This window comes from Phoenix dactylifera, chromosome 16 (genome assembly GCF_009389715.1).
Source record: "Phoenix dactylifera cultivar Barhee BC4 chromosome 16, palm_55x_up_171113_PBpolish2nd_filt_p, whole genome shotgun sequence".
NCBI lineage: Eukaryota > Viridiplantae > Streptophyta > Magnoliopsida > Arecales > Arecaceae > Phoenix > Phoenix dactylifera.
This window is the reverse complement of record NC_052407.1, coordinates 12,163,003-12,180,176: the sequence shown is the minus strand read 5'-3', so window position 1 is coordinate 12,180,176 and position 17,174 is coordinate 12,163,003. Positions and strand designations below refer to the sequence as shown.

At 38.8% G+C, this 17,174-nt stretch overlaps 2 protein-coding genes across 3 annotated transcripts; one reads left to right on the top strand and one right to left on the bottom strand.

Moving 5' to 3' along the window:
• The first annotated feature begins 3,617 nt into the window (after positions 1-3,617).
• On the top strand, positions 3,618-15,394 carry LOC103703685 (syntaxin-52-like). 2 transcript variants are annotated; one of them, XM_008786616.4, is made up of 8 exons: positions 3,618-3,773; positions 8,560-8,654; positions 9,316-9,535; positions 13,248-13,349; positions 13,542-13,645; positions 14,001-14,101; positions 14,180-14,224; positions 15,058-15,394. In XM_008786616.4, exons 3-8 carry the CDS (start codon positions 9,318-9,320, stop codon positions 15,187-15,189), a joined length of 702 nt encoding a protein of 233 aa, XP_008784838.2. In that variant the 5' UTR covers positions 3,618-3,773; positions 8,560-8,654; positions 9,316-9,317; the 3' UTR covers positions 15,190-15,394. The 2 variants fall into 2 exon arrangements, with proteins under 2 accessions (XP_008784838.2, XP_008784841.2); XM_008786619.4 differs by lacking the exon at positions 8,560-8,654 and having other exon boundaries at positions 3,619-3,773.
• A 199-nt stretch (positions 15,395-15,593) lies between these two features.
• LOC103703687 (transcription termination factor MTEF1, chloroplastic) lies at positions 15,594-17,104 on the bottom strand. The gene has a single exon (XM_008786620.4). The coding sequence runs from the start codon at positions 16,735-16,737 to the stop codon at positions 15,832-15,834; it is 906 nt and encodes a 301-aa protein (XP_008784842.2). The 5' UTR covers positions 16,738-17,104; the 3' UTR covers positions 15,594-15,831.
• Positions 17,105-17,174: the final 70 nt, after the last annotated feature.

The following is a 17,174-nucleotide window of genomic DNA, read 5'->3' as shown; positions in this document are numbered from 1 at the left end:
TTATAAAGATAGGAAAACAAGGAGGTCTATTTGATTCCATAAGTACATGTTACGGGGCCCAAGCTAGTGCGAAGGTCGTCTCTGACCCGGAGCCATGTGCGCGGCACGTGCGCACGCTGCATCGCCCAAGGGCAAGAGGCAGGCTCAGTGGGCCGCGATACGAAAGTGTGGTTAAAGGCTACATGACAGGGTTAGTTGGTTATCTCAAAATAAACTTCGATGATAGTATGTCAATAGATAGATCTTAAAAGAGGTAGAATTTGTGATTAGAGATCATTTTGGCAGGCTGATTATAGCTGAGGGTCAACATACCCTAGGTTTGACTGTTGTCGGGATGGAGTTGCGGACAGCCTGAGAAGACATTTCTTATGCGAGGCATGTTTTCGGCGTCAATAGGGTGTGTCTCGAGGGGAACTCCTCCACGATGATTGACTGGATTCGAAGAGTGGACAAGTTTGGGATTGACCACCCACTGATCTGTGAGATTCGTAAACTGGCTCGGGAGTTTACCTCCTTTCAGGCAGCACATGTGTTCCGGGAGGCAAATAGAGCAGCAGACTTGGTCGTCTCATTTATAGCTCGGCACTCCGAAGAGTTCATTTAGACGACATTGACAGTTTTACCTCATTTTTTGTATTTTTTACTTTTTTTTGACTTGCCAGAATATACTCATGTTAGAGCTATATGAAATGCCATTTTTACCCCAAAAAAAAAAGAAAAAAAAAGAAAAAAAAAAGAGGGCTTGGTTGGTTGCAGCTAAATTTCTCTTCAATTAACCCTTCCCATGTCATTCTTGAAGGACTCTGGTGGAACAGCAGGGAGTAGAAGAAACACACACATACTCACACACACACACATGGTTAAAGGGAAATGCCAAGAGCTGTGGCAAATATTTTACTCATTGAGTTGCTCTTAAAATCTATGATATGTTCAATACTGCTCAATTTTGGTGCGAACAACTCATACATGCCCAAATTGCAGATCATGAGTCGCATTCTCCCATGATCTAATCTTTTCAACAAGTTTGGTGTGAAAAACTCATACTGAAAATTGTCAAGCATTTCGTCCCCACTCCCCATATAAGGAAAAGAAATAGTTTTTGCACGGAATTTTCTCTCACAAGGTGCAAATCTACTTTTATAAGCTCCATTCATTATTCAACCAGATCGATTTCTTCAATCCTTTTTGAGATCTATCTTTCTTGGAAACCCTAGCTTCTTCCTTTGCTAATCTGATCGAAGATAGAGCAGCGGAGGTTGAAGTAGGCGATGAGCTTGGGGATATCAGACATGGTGCTAGTGCGCATGATGGGTTACATTGAGGACCCCCAGGCCAGAAGATTGTGTTGATTGATGCATTCACTCAAAAGCACAACCCCATCACCATTTGCTACTCCACAGGCACCATTTGGCTCTGGCAACACCTCCTCACCTCAAGTCCCTTAAGCAGGACTAGCCTAATCCTTAGACAACTGAGACGGTTGCCTAAAATCCCGGCCCAAAAAAGGCCCACCGTAGAAAGGCCTCAAAGACAAAATGGAAAGAAAAAAAGCCTCCTGTGAGTTTGCTTTAGGCCGGCCTACTGCAGAGAAGTCTCAAAGATAAAACGGCCTTAGGCCCCCAAATAAATTGAGCTACTCCTGCCCTTAAGCTCAAGGGCAAGCCTCATGCGGCCACTCATACTCAAGAATCGTTTAGGGGATGCCGCCTCTAGGTCAGGAAGATTACCGAGGCCTTCAAGTATCTCAATGCCCTCCACTTTCATTGGATGGCCGTGATAGATGCCAACATAGGGCGAGAGGCCACATGCTCCAATTATTCAAGCCCGATAAGTGCTCGAGGTTCTCCACCTATGGCCTAGCTTTATCCACCAGCATGGAGAGGGGCAAGAGGAATAGAGAGATCCCAATGATGATAGGAGGCAGCAAAGAGTGGTAACGAGCTTGTTGGCTAGGTAAGGGTAGACGTATGTGCATGTCACTAGTGTTGAATTAGTCGGAAGGAGTATAATAAAACAATGGTGATGAAAGTAGCATGGATCTAGGTGCGTTGTTCTTTAAGAACTTTCACCATCACCACACTTCCCATTTAGAAAAAGGAAAGATAGGGTATAACTGGAGCTACAATCAAAGTATTTTACAATTACTCCTACTGATAAATTAGAGTTCTACTAGAAAACTAAAAGTAAGAAATTTAAAAATAAAGCAAGGATAACTTAAAAATAAACATATTTCATTAAATGATGAAAAGATCCTTTGTTTATATTACAATCTATTATTTATACTAGACAATAAATGATAAGATAATTGCCCATGATAGCAATCCGCATCAAGCATCCATCTCTAACAGTTCTAGCAACTGGCACCAACTTCTTCTACTATTCACATTCATCATAATGGATGACTCATCTATTGTTTGTTGGATTGATTAACATACTCGATCGGTCTTAAGCTTGTCGTAGTATCTTTGTTCAGTTTGCTCATAATAGTTTACCCCAGCTATCCCTATATACTTAGCTCATAGAATGCTTTCCCATGCTAAATTACCTTCAAGCTGGCTTGGTCAGCTTTTCCACAATGCTCACTACTTCAATCTATCAAGTGATATTTCTTGGTAAAACAGCATGAAAAGTTGTTTTATTTAGCTTAAGACTTGGAACCTTCTTGTCGGATCACATCCCAGAGCCACCACATGTGTGACGATTTCTAGATGTTAGAATGTGGTGTGAACAATATCAAAAGACATGAACTTCCATAACTATAGCACATGTCAATCTCCCTCCATCTCTCTCTCTCTCTCTCTCACAAAAAATAGATGTATAAATAAAAGCATCATCCAGATAATTAATTTTCACATTTAAGTAGTCATGTACGGCTAAGAAGTGAAGATTTTTCGCATATATAGCCTTATACATATTTGAAATTATGAGTATACACTTTCAAATTTATTATATATATATATATATACACATATATATAACTTTATATTTTTTTTAATTTTATATGCATACTTTTACAAATATCTAAAATTATATGTATACTATTACAAATATACTATTTACATGTATTTCTTTATAAATTATTCTTTTGCATGTATATCTTGTCAATTTAATAGTTATACGTTTCCACATAAATTACTTTTGTAGCATGACTGCATGCAAAAAACAATTATTTACAGGGATATACATAAAAAAATAATTTATAATAATAATAATAATAACAACAACAATAATAATAATAATAATAATAATAATAATAATAATAATAATAATAAATTTGAAAGAGTATACATGTAATTTATATATTTATAAGATTCATGAGGTATACGTGTAAATAATATGCCGGAATTTAGATATTTACAAGACGAGCGCGCCAATTCCGGGGTCGTTGTCATCCTTCACCATTTAAGTTCTTGTTCCACCGAACTTTCTAGTGATGCGTCCAACGGTCAAGGCAAGCCTCCTCGGTCCACCGGGCTTCCGCCTGTTGACTTTGACCGGGTCGATTCCACTCCACCCGTAAACCCGACTCGAGGAGCCAAAACGGGTCGTGAATCTGCCCCTCTCGAACCCGATCCGCATCAAATGGGAACCCGGTTCCCTCACGAGCTGCCATGCCTCCCTTCTCGGATCTGAGGCCCCTGGCGAGACGGAAGCCATTCGGCTTCTCTCCTCGTCTCCTCCCGCTTCGAGTTCGATCTTCTCCTCCCCTCCGGATTCGCCGACCACCATCGATCTCCCTCCATAATTCATCGCGGCATCTCGATCTCTCACAGGTTCTCGTCTGCCCTCTGAACAACTGGTTGATGGATTTATTGATCTTTAGGGTCAAGCCACGGCTACTTGATTGCTCGAAATGGTTTTCTCTTTTTCGTGTGAATTGCTGCTGTTTGCTGGTTTGTAATTGGTTTCCTGAATTGCATATGTCGAATTGAATAGCTGTCTTGCGATATTTTTGGTAATTATAATCTATTCATCTGATATCCGACGGTTGTAATTTAAACGGATATCAAAATGGCTATACTGATTTGGTTTTGGTTGACATTGTTGAGCTGAGAATGTTGTTTCTGCTGTTCTTTTCTGAATCTAGTTAGCAGATAGCCTGCAGTTGGTTTGGGTATGTAAAGGACTTAGATAAAGATGGGATTTCATTCCCACCCTGTACTTCATATTCAGCTGTTGGATTTAAAGAAGGGGATTTTTGGAGAATAGCCTATTTTGTTTTCCTTTTTACATTGATTGCAAAATTTTAATGTTGGGGATTGAAATAACTATTGAAAAAGAAGAATTAGAGAAGAGAATTATATTTCTATCGGTTACAATGTACAGGAGAAGCCTTTATATAGTACTAGGAGACTGACAAATTTGGTAAGGCCGACTAAATTTAGCATAATCAATCACAAATCAATCAAGGTGAAATTTAGTAAGGCTAACTAAGTTTGGCACAATCAATCACAGATCAATCAAGATCCTAATCAATCATATGATTTTAACATCCCTCCTCAAACTTAAGGTAATAAAGTAGACACCAACTTGAGTTTGGAAATAAAAAATCGAAAGATGCCAGAAGGATGAGCTTTGGTGAAGACGTCCGCAGTGAGGACAGATCTCAGAGAGAAGGCAATCGAAGCTCAACGATGCTCATAGACGAAAGCACCATAGAAAAAGAGCAAAAGACCTCAAACTAGATGATAAAGGAGCCGGAGGCAGCAAATAAAGCTGGAGATTGAGGACTGGGGTGGTGCCATGCAGATGTACGCCTCCATGATCGAGAGCGGGACCACGTCTGCCAAGTTTACTCGCCGAGCTTTGACGGTACGGTGTGGCGCATTGAGCTTTGGTGAAGGAGCGAGATCGCACCTGCAAGTTTACCTGCCAAGCTTCTGACGGTATGGTTTGACGCGTTGCTGCGGGGTTTGGAGTGAGACCGCATTTGCCAAGTTTATCCACTAAGCTTTCGATGGTACGGTTTGACGCGCTGAGCTTTGGTGAAGGAGCGAGACCGCGCCTATCTTCTAACTGTACAATTTGACGCGCTGCTGCTGGAGTTTGTAGCGAGACTACGCCTACCAAGTTTACTCACCAAGCTTCTGATGTACGGCTTGACGCGCTGCTGCTAGAGTTTGGAGCGAAACCACCCCTGCTAAGTTTAACTGCTAAGCTTCTGACAGTATGGTTTAACGCGCTGCTGCTGAGGTTTGGAGTAAAACCACGCCTGCAAAGTTTACCCGCCAAGCTTTTGATGGTACGGTTTGACGCGCTTTTGTTGGAGTTTTGGAGCGAGACCGCGCTTGCCAAGTTTACCCACCAAGCTTCTAACGGTACGGTTTGTTGCGTTGCTGTTGGGGTTTGGAGCGAGACCACGCCTGCCAAGTTTACCTGCCAAGCTTTTGACGGTACGGTTTGGCGCGCTGCTGTTGCATGATCGATACTGTGGAGGAGGAGGTCACTGACATGGAGGAATAGGAGCATCGGAAGTGGGTGCTCAGTGAGCTTTAACTCCCTCATCTCCATGAAATCGAGATTCCATTGGGTGACGCGCTGCATGGCAAAAGTCGTGGGCCCACAGCCCCAAAAGGTCTTGATTTGAAGGTGCGTGGACAAATGAACCTCTAAAATTTGGCAACTCCTATTTCGTAGAACTGTTGAAGGGGGAAGCAAAGGGACTTCCGAAGCTTCCAACTGACAAGGCTCTGTTGGAGGGAAAGGGCTCGCACGCTCCGGCACTTCTGAGGCCATGGGGCCCAAGGAAAGAGAGCAGATGTGTGGGTGGAGTTGGTGGGTTTGCTGGATGCCTCTACATGCCAAAAGTCATAAGCTCACAGCCCCAGAAGGTCCTCAGCGCGGTACAGCGCCATGGTGGCGGCTGCTTCCCTTCGTCTAATTCCTTCTTCTCGACCCCACGAGTCCGACAGCTTCGACACCAACAAATAAGAAGAAGAATAAGAAGCCGGCTCCTTCCCAGGAGAATAAATCGGGGGAGAAGGAGTCCATGGCCATGGCTATGGCTGAGGAGGAAGAGAAGCAGAGGAAGAAAAAGCCTGGCAACGAGATCGACGAGATCTTCCAAGGAAAGAAGGCCTAGAAGCCAAAAGAACCTATGGGTAGGAGACGGGCGGCAGCGGAAGAACAAACCCTTGCAGGTAGGAGATCTTCCGAGACGTCGACAGCGGTGCGCAGTGGAGATCCTTCTCCCCCTTGCCTTGGGAGCTGCCGGATACTAGAGAACACCGGGAAGAACAAAGGAACCCATGGGAAGAAGAGGGTTTCTCTTTTTCTTTCTTCTGGCTTGGGAAGAAAACTGCCTGAGAACCCCCACTTGATTGAGCGCCCACGGGGAAGAGAATTCTCTTTTGGCTTTGGAGAGAAGAACAGCATCCAAAAAACCCATTGAACCCCCCAAGTGAAATAATACTCATGTGAAGAGGAAGAAAACGCTATGGCCACCCCCCTCCACGTGAAGCACAACACTCCCATGGCAGCCCAATTTTTTTTTCTCTTTTTTTTTTTGAGTGAAAAAAAAATACTATACCCCTCGAGCATCCAAGTGGGCCGGCATCACCTTCCGATTGAAAGTCAAACAAAAAATAATGAGAAATTAACAAAAAAATAATTAAGAGAAAAAGAAAAAAAAAGAAAGAAGGCTAGGATTTTATCAGTAGCTCGATGAGAAGAAAGAGGCTTTGAAAGCCGCCGAGGGCGGAGCCCGGCTATCCCCAAACGAGGCAGGAGAAATAGAGGATCTGCGAGCGACGACGACCACAGAGAAGGCGGAAGAGAGGACGATAGTAGGTTATATGATCGGTGGCTCTGATACCATATTGAAAAAGAAGAATTAGGGAAGAAAATTGTATTTTTGTCTGTTTGTTACAATGTACAATAGCAGCCTTTATATAGTACTAGAAAACTGACGAAATTTGGTAAGGCCGACTAAGTTTAGCACAATCAATCACAAATCAATCAAGGTGAAATTTATCAAGGCTAACTAAGTTTGGCACAATCAATCACATATCAATTAAAGTCCTAATCAATCATATGATTTTAACATGACAAACTTAGATTGTTGAATGTGATTTACAAGGTCTAAAACGCCTATGTACAAAATGTTTGCGATGTCCTTTTCTCTATGTTTCAAGTCTTCCTGAAACCAATACATGTTATTGTGCCATTAAGACCTATAAATTTGAGGGGTCCTTATTTGCGGGCAAGGAGTCTTCAAAGCATGTGACTTTTCACACATGGACATTTTAGAGCCTGTAGATCATATCCAATGGTTTAAGTTTGAATTTTTCAACACCAAAGTCTACCTGAAATTAGATCCTACTGACTTCATGGTTTCCTAATCCAAAATTATATCTAAAGGGGGACTTCTGTATGCTTATCAAAAGTGACTATAACACTAGCATGAAAATTTACCTTGAGAAAAGATCCTAAAGCAAAAAAAAATTTGAAAGTAAGCTATGTCTTCTATTCTCCAAGGGGATTGAAAGAGAGCAAGGAGGAACAGGAGGGAGGAGAGGACGGGGGAAGAGGAACGATAAGAGAATGAAAAGGAAGAGGAGGTTGAGGAAAGGGAAGACTAGGAGAGGAGTAGAAGGGAAAGGAGTGGAGATTAAGGAAGGGATTTTAAGCATTAATGTTTATATATTACCCAAGATTCATAACAAGGACCTGATGGATCATCAACCTCAGTCCAAACCAAACTTAACCTTTCAACAGGTCAGCCATGCATGACCCAAAACCCAACCTATAGAACTAACAGATCAGGACAGGTGGTTAAGACTGAGTCAAGCTGGGTTAATGGGTATGGATCAAACTTGCAAACCACTATTTATTATCACTTTCTCCTCCTTTGTATTGAGTGATGAGGTGATGAGGTCAAGAGTTAGTATTAGCAGCAATCCTCTGATTGAGATCAAGTTTTAAGTGAGTGAAAGATAACCTGCTGGAGCAGGTTTGATAGGAAGTAATTGGATTACGCCATTGAGATGCCAGTTAACCCATAAGGTTCACCAAACTTGCATCCTATATATAATGTTTCTCCGCATTTAAGTAAAGACACGTATGAAGAAAGTGCAAAATGATTTTTCTTTTTCTATGGTAAAATCACTTCAGTTCAATATTTTTCCCCTAAATATCCTATGTATAATCATTCTGTGCTTGAGGCCTATAGCAGTTTGAAAAATGAAAGAAATCAAGGTTATATTTTTTGTTGAAAGATGAGATGGGATTGTCCCATCAAAAGGCTTGCAAGAGCAAGGGGGATCAAAAAATATTTAGATATAGATTGCTTGACATAATACATACAATTGGTTAATATTTAACTACTGCAGATTTTGGTCTTTGTTCAATAGCAGTTAGATATAGATACTAACATGTGAAACATAATTGCTTTAGATGCTAAATCTCTTTAGCAGATTTGGAAAGCGAGCCTTTCTTTTCCTTTCCTCTCCTCCTTAAGTTCTTTAGGCAGTTTCAAAGTTGCTAAGTTGTAGGTTGATGGAGTTAAATTTTAGCTTAATAAGTGGTATGCCATATAACATTTTTATCCTTGTTTTGCAGGCTTTTCACTAAGGTTAGTGATGCTTGGGTTTATGATAATCTGTGATTGAGAAGGTTGAGGTACTTGGAGGCTTATCTGAAGTGACCTTGATGAGGTATCGACAAATAGCCAAAGCATAATAGCTTTCCTTAAGAAGGTTGTTCAATCTTAGCTTGTTGCATGGAATCTACCTGGATATGATGACAAGATCTGATCATCTACTTATTTTGTTGCAACTTGCTTAGAGTTCATGGAACCATGGGATGGACTTAACATGTTTGATCAGCATTCTTTTGGATAATGGTTTCTCTTGGTATCCCTAACATAGAGTGTTCTGAAGATTGTTAAACATCATGGCATTGGCAGGAATAAGTCATCCTCTATTCCTGAAAGTTTGGGTTAGATTTGTGGAGATTGTGGCGGCACATTTTTTCTTATCTTTGTTTTCAGTTTCCTGCCTCATCTAGGTTCTCAAGTAATGGACTATGTTTTGAAGACTTACGAGTCAATCAGCATAACAACAACTTGCATTTCTTCTTCCACCCATGACCAGTTTGCTTTGGTCATCCTCTCCAGGATGTCCTTTTTTTCTTATGATAAACTTTGGTTTCCACATTTTAAATCATATGCCTCTAACTTTTAGTTTCATTGCCTATTTTTTGAAGTTGTTTTAGATTAAGTTAATTCTTGTTCTGTAATGTGATAGATGTTAATGCAGCCATATAATATTAAAGAGCAGGATTTTGTCAGTTAATGTCTGCTACATTTTTTCTCAGCGATGGCGTCCTCTGTGGATCCATGGATAAAGGAGTTCAATGAAGCTTCTAAGCTTGCTGATGATATTACTGTTATGATTTCTGAAAGTGGTTCTTTGCCCCCATCTGGCCCAGAAACCCAACGCCATACATCTGCCATCAGGAGGAAGATAACAATTCTTGGGACTAGACTAGATACTTTGGAATCCCTTCTGTCCAAGCATCCCAGTACTCAGCCAAAGTACGTAAATCTTTTCAAGCTTTTCCCTTTTGCAAGAATTGATTGGGGGTGTATAATTTATTATAATCCACCAAGACCACATGGTTATTTTACCCTGCTTTTGGCTTTCTTGGGTATTTTAAGGATTTTAGATTCCCTATTCTAGATTTTATTTCTATGAGCACACCATGCTACTGATATCCTGAACCCTATCATCACATGGAAAAGACCAATTTTCAGATAAAAAGCTTCTGTTTGATTAGTTATTAGGTTTGAAATTGATGCTATAGAAAATAGTACCAATAAATGGCACAAAACCTCATTCAATCATGATGAGGATTAAACCTGTATTCATCGTATGACCTGAGTAAACCCAGCTGGACTGGGTTCAAAGGCCTTTTGGTGGTTTCCTATTAATATGACATGAGGTATGCATTGAGAGACTCTAATGTTAATTTTACTGTTCTCTCTTTCAACGTTCATTTCTGGAATTTTGAATTATACAAGATACAAAAAATATAAAGATAAATAACAAACCTTATTTAGTCTGTTTGGCTGAGTTGTTGCATACTATGCTCCAACTAATTGTGCTGAAGGAGAAATCCTCAAAATGTGTATACAAGCCTCTCTCCTCTTGAGTTGTCTTAGGCTAACCATATGCAATTCTCATCCCCTGATTTTCCTTTGATTCACTTATTTGTAGCTTTGCCTTCTATCTTTTGAAAACATTTATTAATTTGTTTAAATTGTTTACATGACATGCTCTTCTCTCTCCATATACATATACATATATATTTATACATATACATATATATACACACACACACACACACACACATATATATATATATACATACATATACATATATATATATACATACATATACATATATATACATATCTATACATATACATACATATACATAGCTATACATATACATACATATACATATATATACATATACATATATATACATACATATACATATACATATACATATATACATATACATATACATATACATATACATATACATATATACATATACATATATATATATACATATACATATATATATATACATATACATATATATATATACAATATACATATATATATATATACATATACATATATATATATATATATATATAATATACATATATAATATATACATATACATATATATATATATATACATATACATATATATATATATATATACATATACATATCTATATATATATATATATACATATACATATACATATATACATATATATATATATATATAGATACATATCTACAGATATATACATATCTACAGATATATACATATATACACAGATATACATATACACAGATATATACATATACACAGATATATATATATATATATATATATATATATATATATATATATATATATATATATATATATATATATATATATATATATATATATATAATCTCCTAAGAAAGATTTGTTAAAGGCCTTCCATCTCATTTGGCTTGTTCGAGTATGGAGGGTTTTTTTCAATGTCTTAAGTTTTCTTTATAACTACCTATCCTTTTCTCTAATGACTAAGTTGTAGTCTTAGGGTTTGCTGCACTTAAGAAGGATGGCAGGAGGGAGGCAGATTGTGGAGAATCCTGTCATGTCATCATTTTGTGTAGGGTCTTGGAAAAATTGTGATTATTATGGAATGCCAATTTTCAAACCTTTGTTTTTATCATGGCTAATATCATGGCAATCACTGCATAAGCAATTTTTGTTCATGATAAACTAGATGCACCTAATTATATATAGCTGATATTCATAATACATGCTGATTCTTCACTTATGCAATTGAATATATTTCAGTATCCATGTATGTGAACTCAAGTGAGTTCTATTTGGGTTCAATTTGTAAGTTCTAGCATCTATCTGCTAAAGAACTCATGAATGTGGGTATAGATAATCTTAGCATCCAGCAAATATGAAGAAAAAACTTTGGGATTTCTTTTCTTTTATTTTCTTTTCTTTTTGAGATCCTTTTTCTAATGAGTATGGTTAGTTTTTTTGAGCTTGCCCAAAGTTCTGGTAGTGGCTGTTAAGGTACATTGTTTTCCAAGCAGGAATTATACATCATTATGCCTTGATAGTTTTAAGAATTTCAGAATGACATAGTGTTTTCATTCTCGGTTTTTTGTAAGACAAGGTTGTGTTCTTCAGTTCATAAAATATACCTACTCAATTGTCATTTGTAGATCTTATAATTCTACCTTTCCACACAAGGATTTACCAACAACATATCTATGTAACAAAATGATATATGCTTGCAAAATAAAAATCCACACAAGGTTTTCTTAATATTCTGTTCTATAATGTTCTATAAATTGGTGATGCCATTAAAAAAATTTGCAGATAGTATTTTTTTTGATCATTGAAAGCATTAAACTGATCTTGTCAATTTAACAAATTACAAGGTGATCATCATCATCATCACAATGATAAAACCAATAATAGGCCATCTGAAAATCAACGATTTACACCACTGATTTTGATCTGTACCTCTAAAAATGCTTAGAAATAAAAAAGAAAAAAATCATATGTTTTGGAGAACTCTAAGAATGCAACAAGTCCATGCGAAATACACAAGTTAGGAGCAGGACTCCGACCTGCATTTTGGAATAAACCCAAAACTTCCTTCTTTACAATGTCCATTGTATTAGCTTGCTAAAATATATGACAGGATGTTAAAATTGGCAACCTACATTGTTGTCTTGTTGATCACTATCAAGAGGTTATCACTGTCAAATACTATACATACAAACATAGGGGCACACATGCATGAATATATGTGGGAGAAACATTTTCAATATCATCATTACTATATCTTTGAAAGAAACTTTCAGTTTTTCATTCTTCTCAAAAACTCTATCTTATATTACAGTATCCTCTACCATCCATTCAATCTCGAGTCTTGAACCAAAAGTATTATCCATTCAATTTTTATAGTAAAATGAAATAATTTCATGTGGAGCTCTTTATGTGATATTCCATGCTTAAAAAAGTTTTATCTGCTGATTTATCTTGTTTGGAGCTCTTTCTATAATATTTCATATTGAAAGGATTTTTGGTAGTTGTTTAATTGTTGAGAGGAAGAATGAGAAATATGAGAGGGAGAGAGAGGCCCAAATTCTGTTGCCTCTCAGCTGTTGAAGGCCATCTTTAGCCTTATTGTAGAAGTGTAGTTTTAATTTAAGATTTTATGGGCCAGTCAATTACATTTCATATAATATGTAGATTATAATATGCTCTGGTTACTCATACATAAATGTATAACTAAGGTGGACTGCAATGGTTGACAATGTGGGTAGTGTGTCTCATATCCATGAATGATAAAAGTAAACACACATATATACATATTAAGGCATGCATTATACATTTTGACAATAACATTCTAGTGAGAAATCATTTTTTCCAAGGATGACATAGCTGACAGAAGAGAGAATTGGTTAATAACCATGCAATGGAGTTGGTTCCTCAAAATGTTAATATATGAATCACATTCAGCAATGCACTATCAGAAGTATGGACTACAGTGACAGTGTATAGCTTCCTTTTTATTGTAAATGAATGCTATATTTCAATGAAAGACGATATGTTCAGAATTTATTGTAACATAATCCTTAATTTTATTTTAAACACAAGTGAAAAACAAATTGAGTTCCCCCTGCTGTTTGCAGAATGCAAAAGGAGTTGCAAAAACGCCAAGACATGGTTGCAAATTTGAAATCTAAAGCAAAGCAGATGGCATCTGCATTGAACATGTCCAGTTTTTCTAAGAGGTAAAAATCTGAAGCAGGAGTCAATTGTTGTAAGGATGATACCACATATTTTCTCTTTATGTATTAAATATTTAAATCTTGTTTTAAGACTAGTTTTTGTTGGTATACTTTGCAATTGTCATTCTGTTTTCAGTCACAATTAGTTTTTTGTTGAATACTAAGGGGGGTCTTCTTTTTCCTTGTGAAATTTAGGGAAGACTTACTTGGACCAAGTAAAAAATCAGTTGATGAGATAGAAAGAACTTCGGGGTTAGATAACTATGGTGTCGTTCATTTACAGCGGCAGATCATGAAAGGTATGTTTGTTTGATTAACTGAGGATTACAAAATAGCCAAGAAAGCCTTATACGAAGTCTGGCTGAAGAATCACATTAACAGAACGAAGGGAAACTGTCCAGTGAATCCCATGATTCTAGTCAGCCCCCCAGTTTTACCTTCTTTACAAGTTGGCTAGGTTTTGCCTGGAGAGAAAACCCTTACTTTGATGGCTAATCTTCCACTGAGACATCATAAAGGAAAGCTTCCATTGCATTTGGCAGTCTAAACATTTACATGCTTTCTCAACACTTATTGGAATGACCTTCTTGGTACTGTCTGGCTTTAATAACTCAAGTTCTGATTTGACATTATGTGCTGTCTTGTGTTTTCTAGAACAAGATGAGAGCCTTGAGAAGCTAGAGGAAACAGTGATAAGCACAAAACATATTGCATTGGCAGTCAATGAAGAATTGGATCTTCATACAAGACTAATTGTATGTTAGAAATGATTTTATGTGTTTGCCTTATTTCATGGATTGTATTGACACTCTGCAACTCTCCGACTATTGCAGGATGACTTGGACCAACATGTGGACTCAACAAACTCACGGCTTCAGGTAAATCTATTCTGCTATACATTCTGTCTACTTTGATATGTGTAATAATGATAATTTTTTCTTCTCCCCGGTCAGTGCCCCCTTGATTATATTAGGCAAAAAACATTGCACTTTTGGTTGATCAATAACAATAAGTACAGAAAATATCAATCAAGAATGTATTCCAAACTTTATAGATCTTTGATATTAGTTAAAAAATATTAGAAAAAGGGGATCATGGTAGAGATAGAAAAATGGAAATATTAAACATGAGATGGACTGCGACTTACAACTTCTGATATATTTACTGTGGTAGACCTTTGAGTATACAGATCTGGTGTCATCACATCAGAACTTAATGACGTAAATTGACCTTTGATTTAAAGGAGTAGATTTCCCATCCAATAAAAACTGCAGAATTTATGAGCCCCTGTTTTGCAAATTTAAGCAATTTGGAATTTTTCCTTTTCTTTTCTTGAGGGGTAAGGAGGTCCATTATTTTACAACAGAAGAAAACCCAAATATGACTAACTATTTTGGGGGTTACTATTAGTGAGCAGAGAAAATGGACTAGTGTCTCCCCTGATGAGGTTATACCTGAGGTGATATGTTTGAAAAGTCATAATCTCAGGCACTTGCCCCTCAACCACAGACTTATGCATGCATGCATGTACGCACGCGCACGCACGTGCGCACGCACACACACAACAACAAAAGAAGTGAATTGAAAGCTTTTATGAATTCGGTGATCATCTTGCTAAATACTTGTTCAGTTTGTTGGGAAATAAGCTTATAAATATTTTATATAATGTAAGCTTGACTATCTTTGCCATTTTTGCTCGTTATGGATGCAGAGGGTGCAAAAGAGACTGGCTGTTTTTAACAGGCGTGTAAAAAGAAGTTGCTCTTGCAAGTGCCTTCTCCTGTCGGTGGGCGCTATTGTGATTCTAGCTGCTATAGCTTTCATTCTCATCAAATACTTGTAAAAGTTTCCCTGGCAATTTTCTTGCCAGTCACTCTTGTTTTGGTCTGAGTCTGCTCACCAATCTGTAGCATTCCAGGACACTGTCATTTGTTATGCTGGCAATTGTTTTGTTTCCAGGAATTGCGCTTCACTTAAAGATGCTGTTGGATAACCCAGTGCTACGTGTATGTTTGATTGCAAGACAAAAATTTTTGTTTGTGGAGTCATCCTTCCCCTCTTGATTGCTAGTTTCTAACCATTAAAATTTTCTTTCAGACAAATTTTTGTTATATTACGCTGAGCATACCCAATAATCAAAATTCTGAAGAGTCTGTCTTCGGCAAAATTTTTATGCGACAATAATTCTGCAAGGACCTGCCAGCATAATGGATTCATTAAGCTGCTGGCTGCGTTATGGCTCGTCCATTAAGTAATGAAAATCCATACTTCGGCATTGCTAAACATCCAGCTTTACAGAAGGATGGCACTGGTTATTCATTAAGATGCCTAGATTTGTCTGAAGATGATTTAGCTACCAGCTAAGTAGTCTTTGATACGAAATCACTGTTACCAGTATATATGTCGAAATCATTGCATATACTAAACCAAATGATGCAGGTTTTCTTTATTTACAGCAGCAGCAGGTAGGAGAGCAGCTCATCTTTTAACTGCCTTTCTGTATCAACTCCTTGAACTCCTCGTCGGTGCTCTTCAGCATGACCGAGAGAGGGACCTTCATGATCCCCTTCTCCATGAGCTCCTGATGCCTGGGCTTGATCCTCTTCTCCAAACTGAAGGCAAAGAACTGAGGGAACTCCTTCAGGTCCTCCAGTGTGCCAGCCATCTCCCTCACAAAATACTCGTACTTGGGTTTGAAGTTCTTCTCAATGCTGAAGGTGAACAAACCCGGGCACCTCAGCACCATTCCCACAGCCTCCTCCCGGGAGAGCCCCAAGCCCACCAAGTACTGAAGCTTGGGGATCATTGTCTTCTCCACACTGGAGACCAGAAGGATTGGATCCTGGTAGGCAAGTGCATCTGTGTCCCTGAAACCCAGCCTCTGGAGATAGATGAGGGCGGGCTTGAGCTGGTCCCGGACACTGGAGGCTAGCAGCCTGGGGCACTTGTTGATGACCCTCCTGCAATTGGATTCCGGGACCTGGAGGTCCTGGGAGAGGAACTGGAAGACAGGGCGGAGGTCGGAGCGGATGCTGGCGGTGAGGATCTTCGGGCACATCCCGAGGATCCTGCCCAGGTCCTTGTGGTGGATGCCTTTGGACTGGAGATAGGAGATGATGGAGTTGATGGAGTCGAGGGATGCGCTGCGGAGGGCTGGATTGAGGGAAAGAGCCCGGCCGGAGTCGATGCCCATGACCTCTAGGCTGAGGATCTTCTCCCTGACATGGCCGGGGAGTTCAGGGAGAGGGAGAGGGAAGTCAGTTTGCATGGCCCTGGGCGTGCCTGCACTTGAATTCAGAGTCGATGGTTTAGCCGATAGGTTTGATAACTGGGGGGATGTCATGGTGTTGGGTAGCGAGGAGGAGGCACAGAGAGTATGGAGGACTGGCATGCTGCAGCGGGGGCAAGAGAGGGAATGGAGGAGAGTATTGTTATGTTTCTGGAGGTGGCTGCAAGGATCCAATCGTAATCCCCACTTTATCTGCTTCTGCCTCGCTGAAAGCTCATTGGTAGCTAAGATTTCATAGGTATGAGAGGCCGACGCGTGGCAAAAGCATGCATCCAAAAAAGACCAGACAAGTGAAGTGATAAAGATAGCTCCCACAAAGTAGCAGATGATTTCACGATAAGTACAGTACACCTGATTGGCCTCTCAGAAGGGGTGAAAACCAATATAAAACAGTCCATCGAAAAAGAAATAAAAAGGAAGAAAAATCAGATAGATCCCAGTAACTTCCTTGGCAAATTCTGAGGCGACCAGATAAATCAGATAAATTCTCATCGTCGTGCGCATGGATGGCGACATCAGAAATGCAGAAACTGAGACAT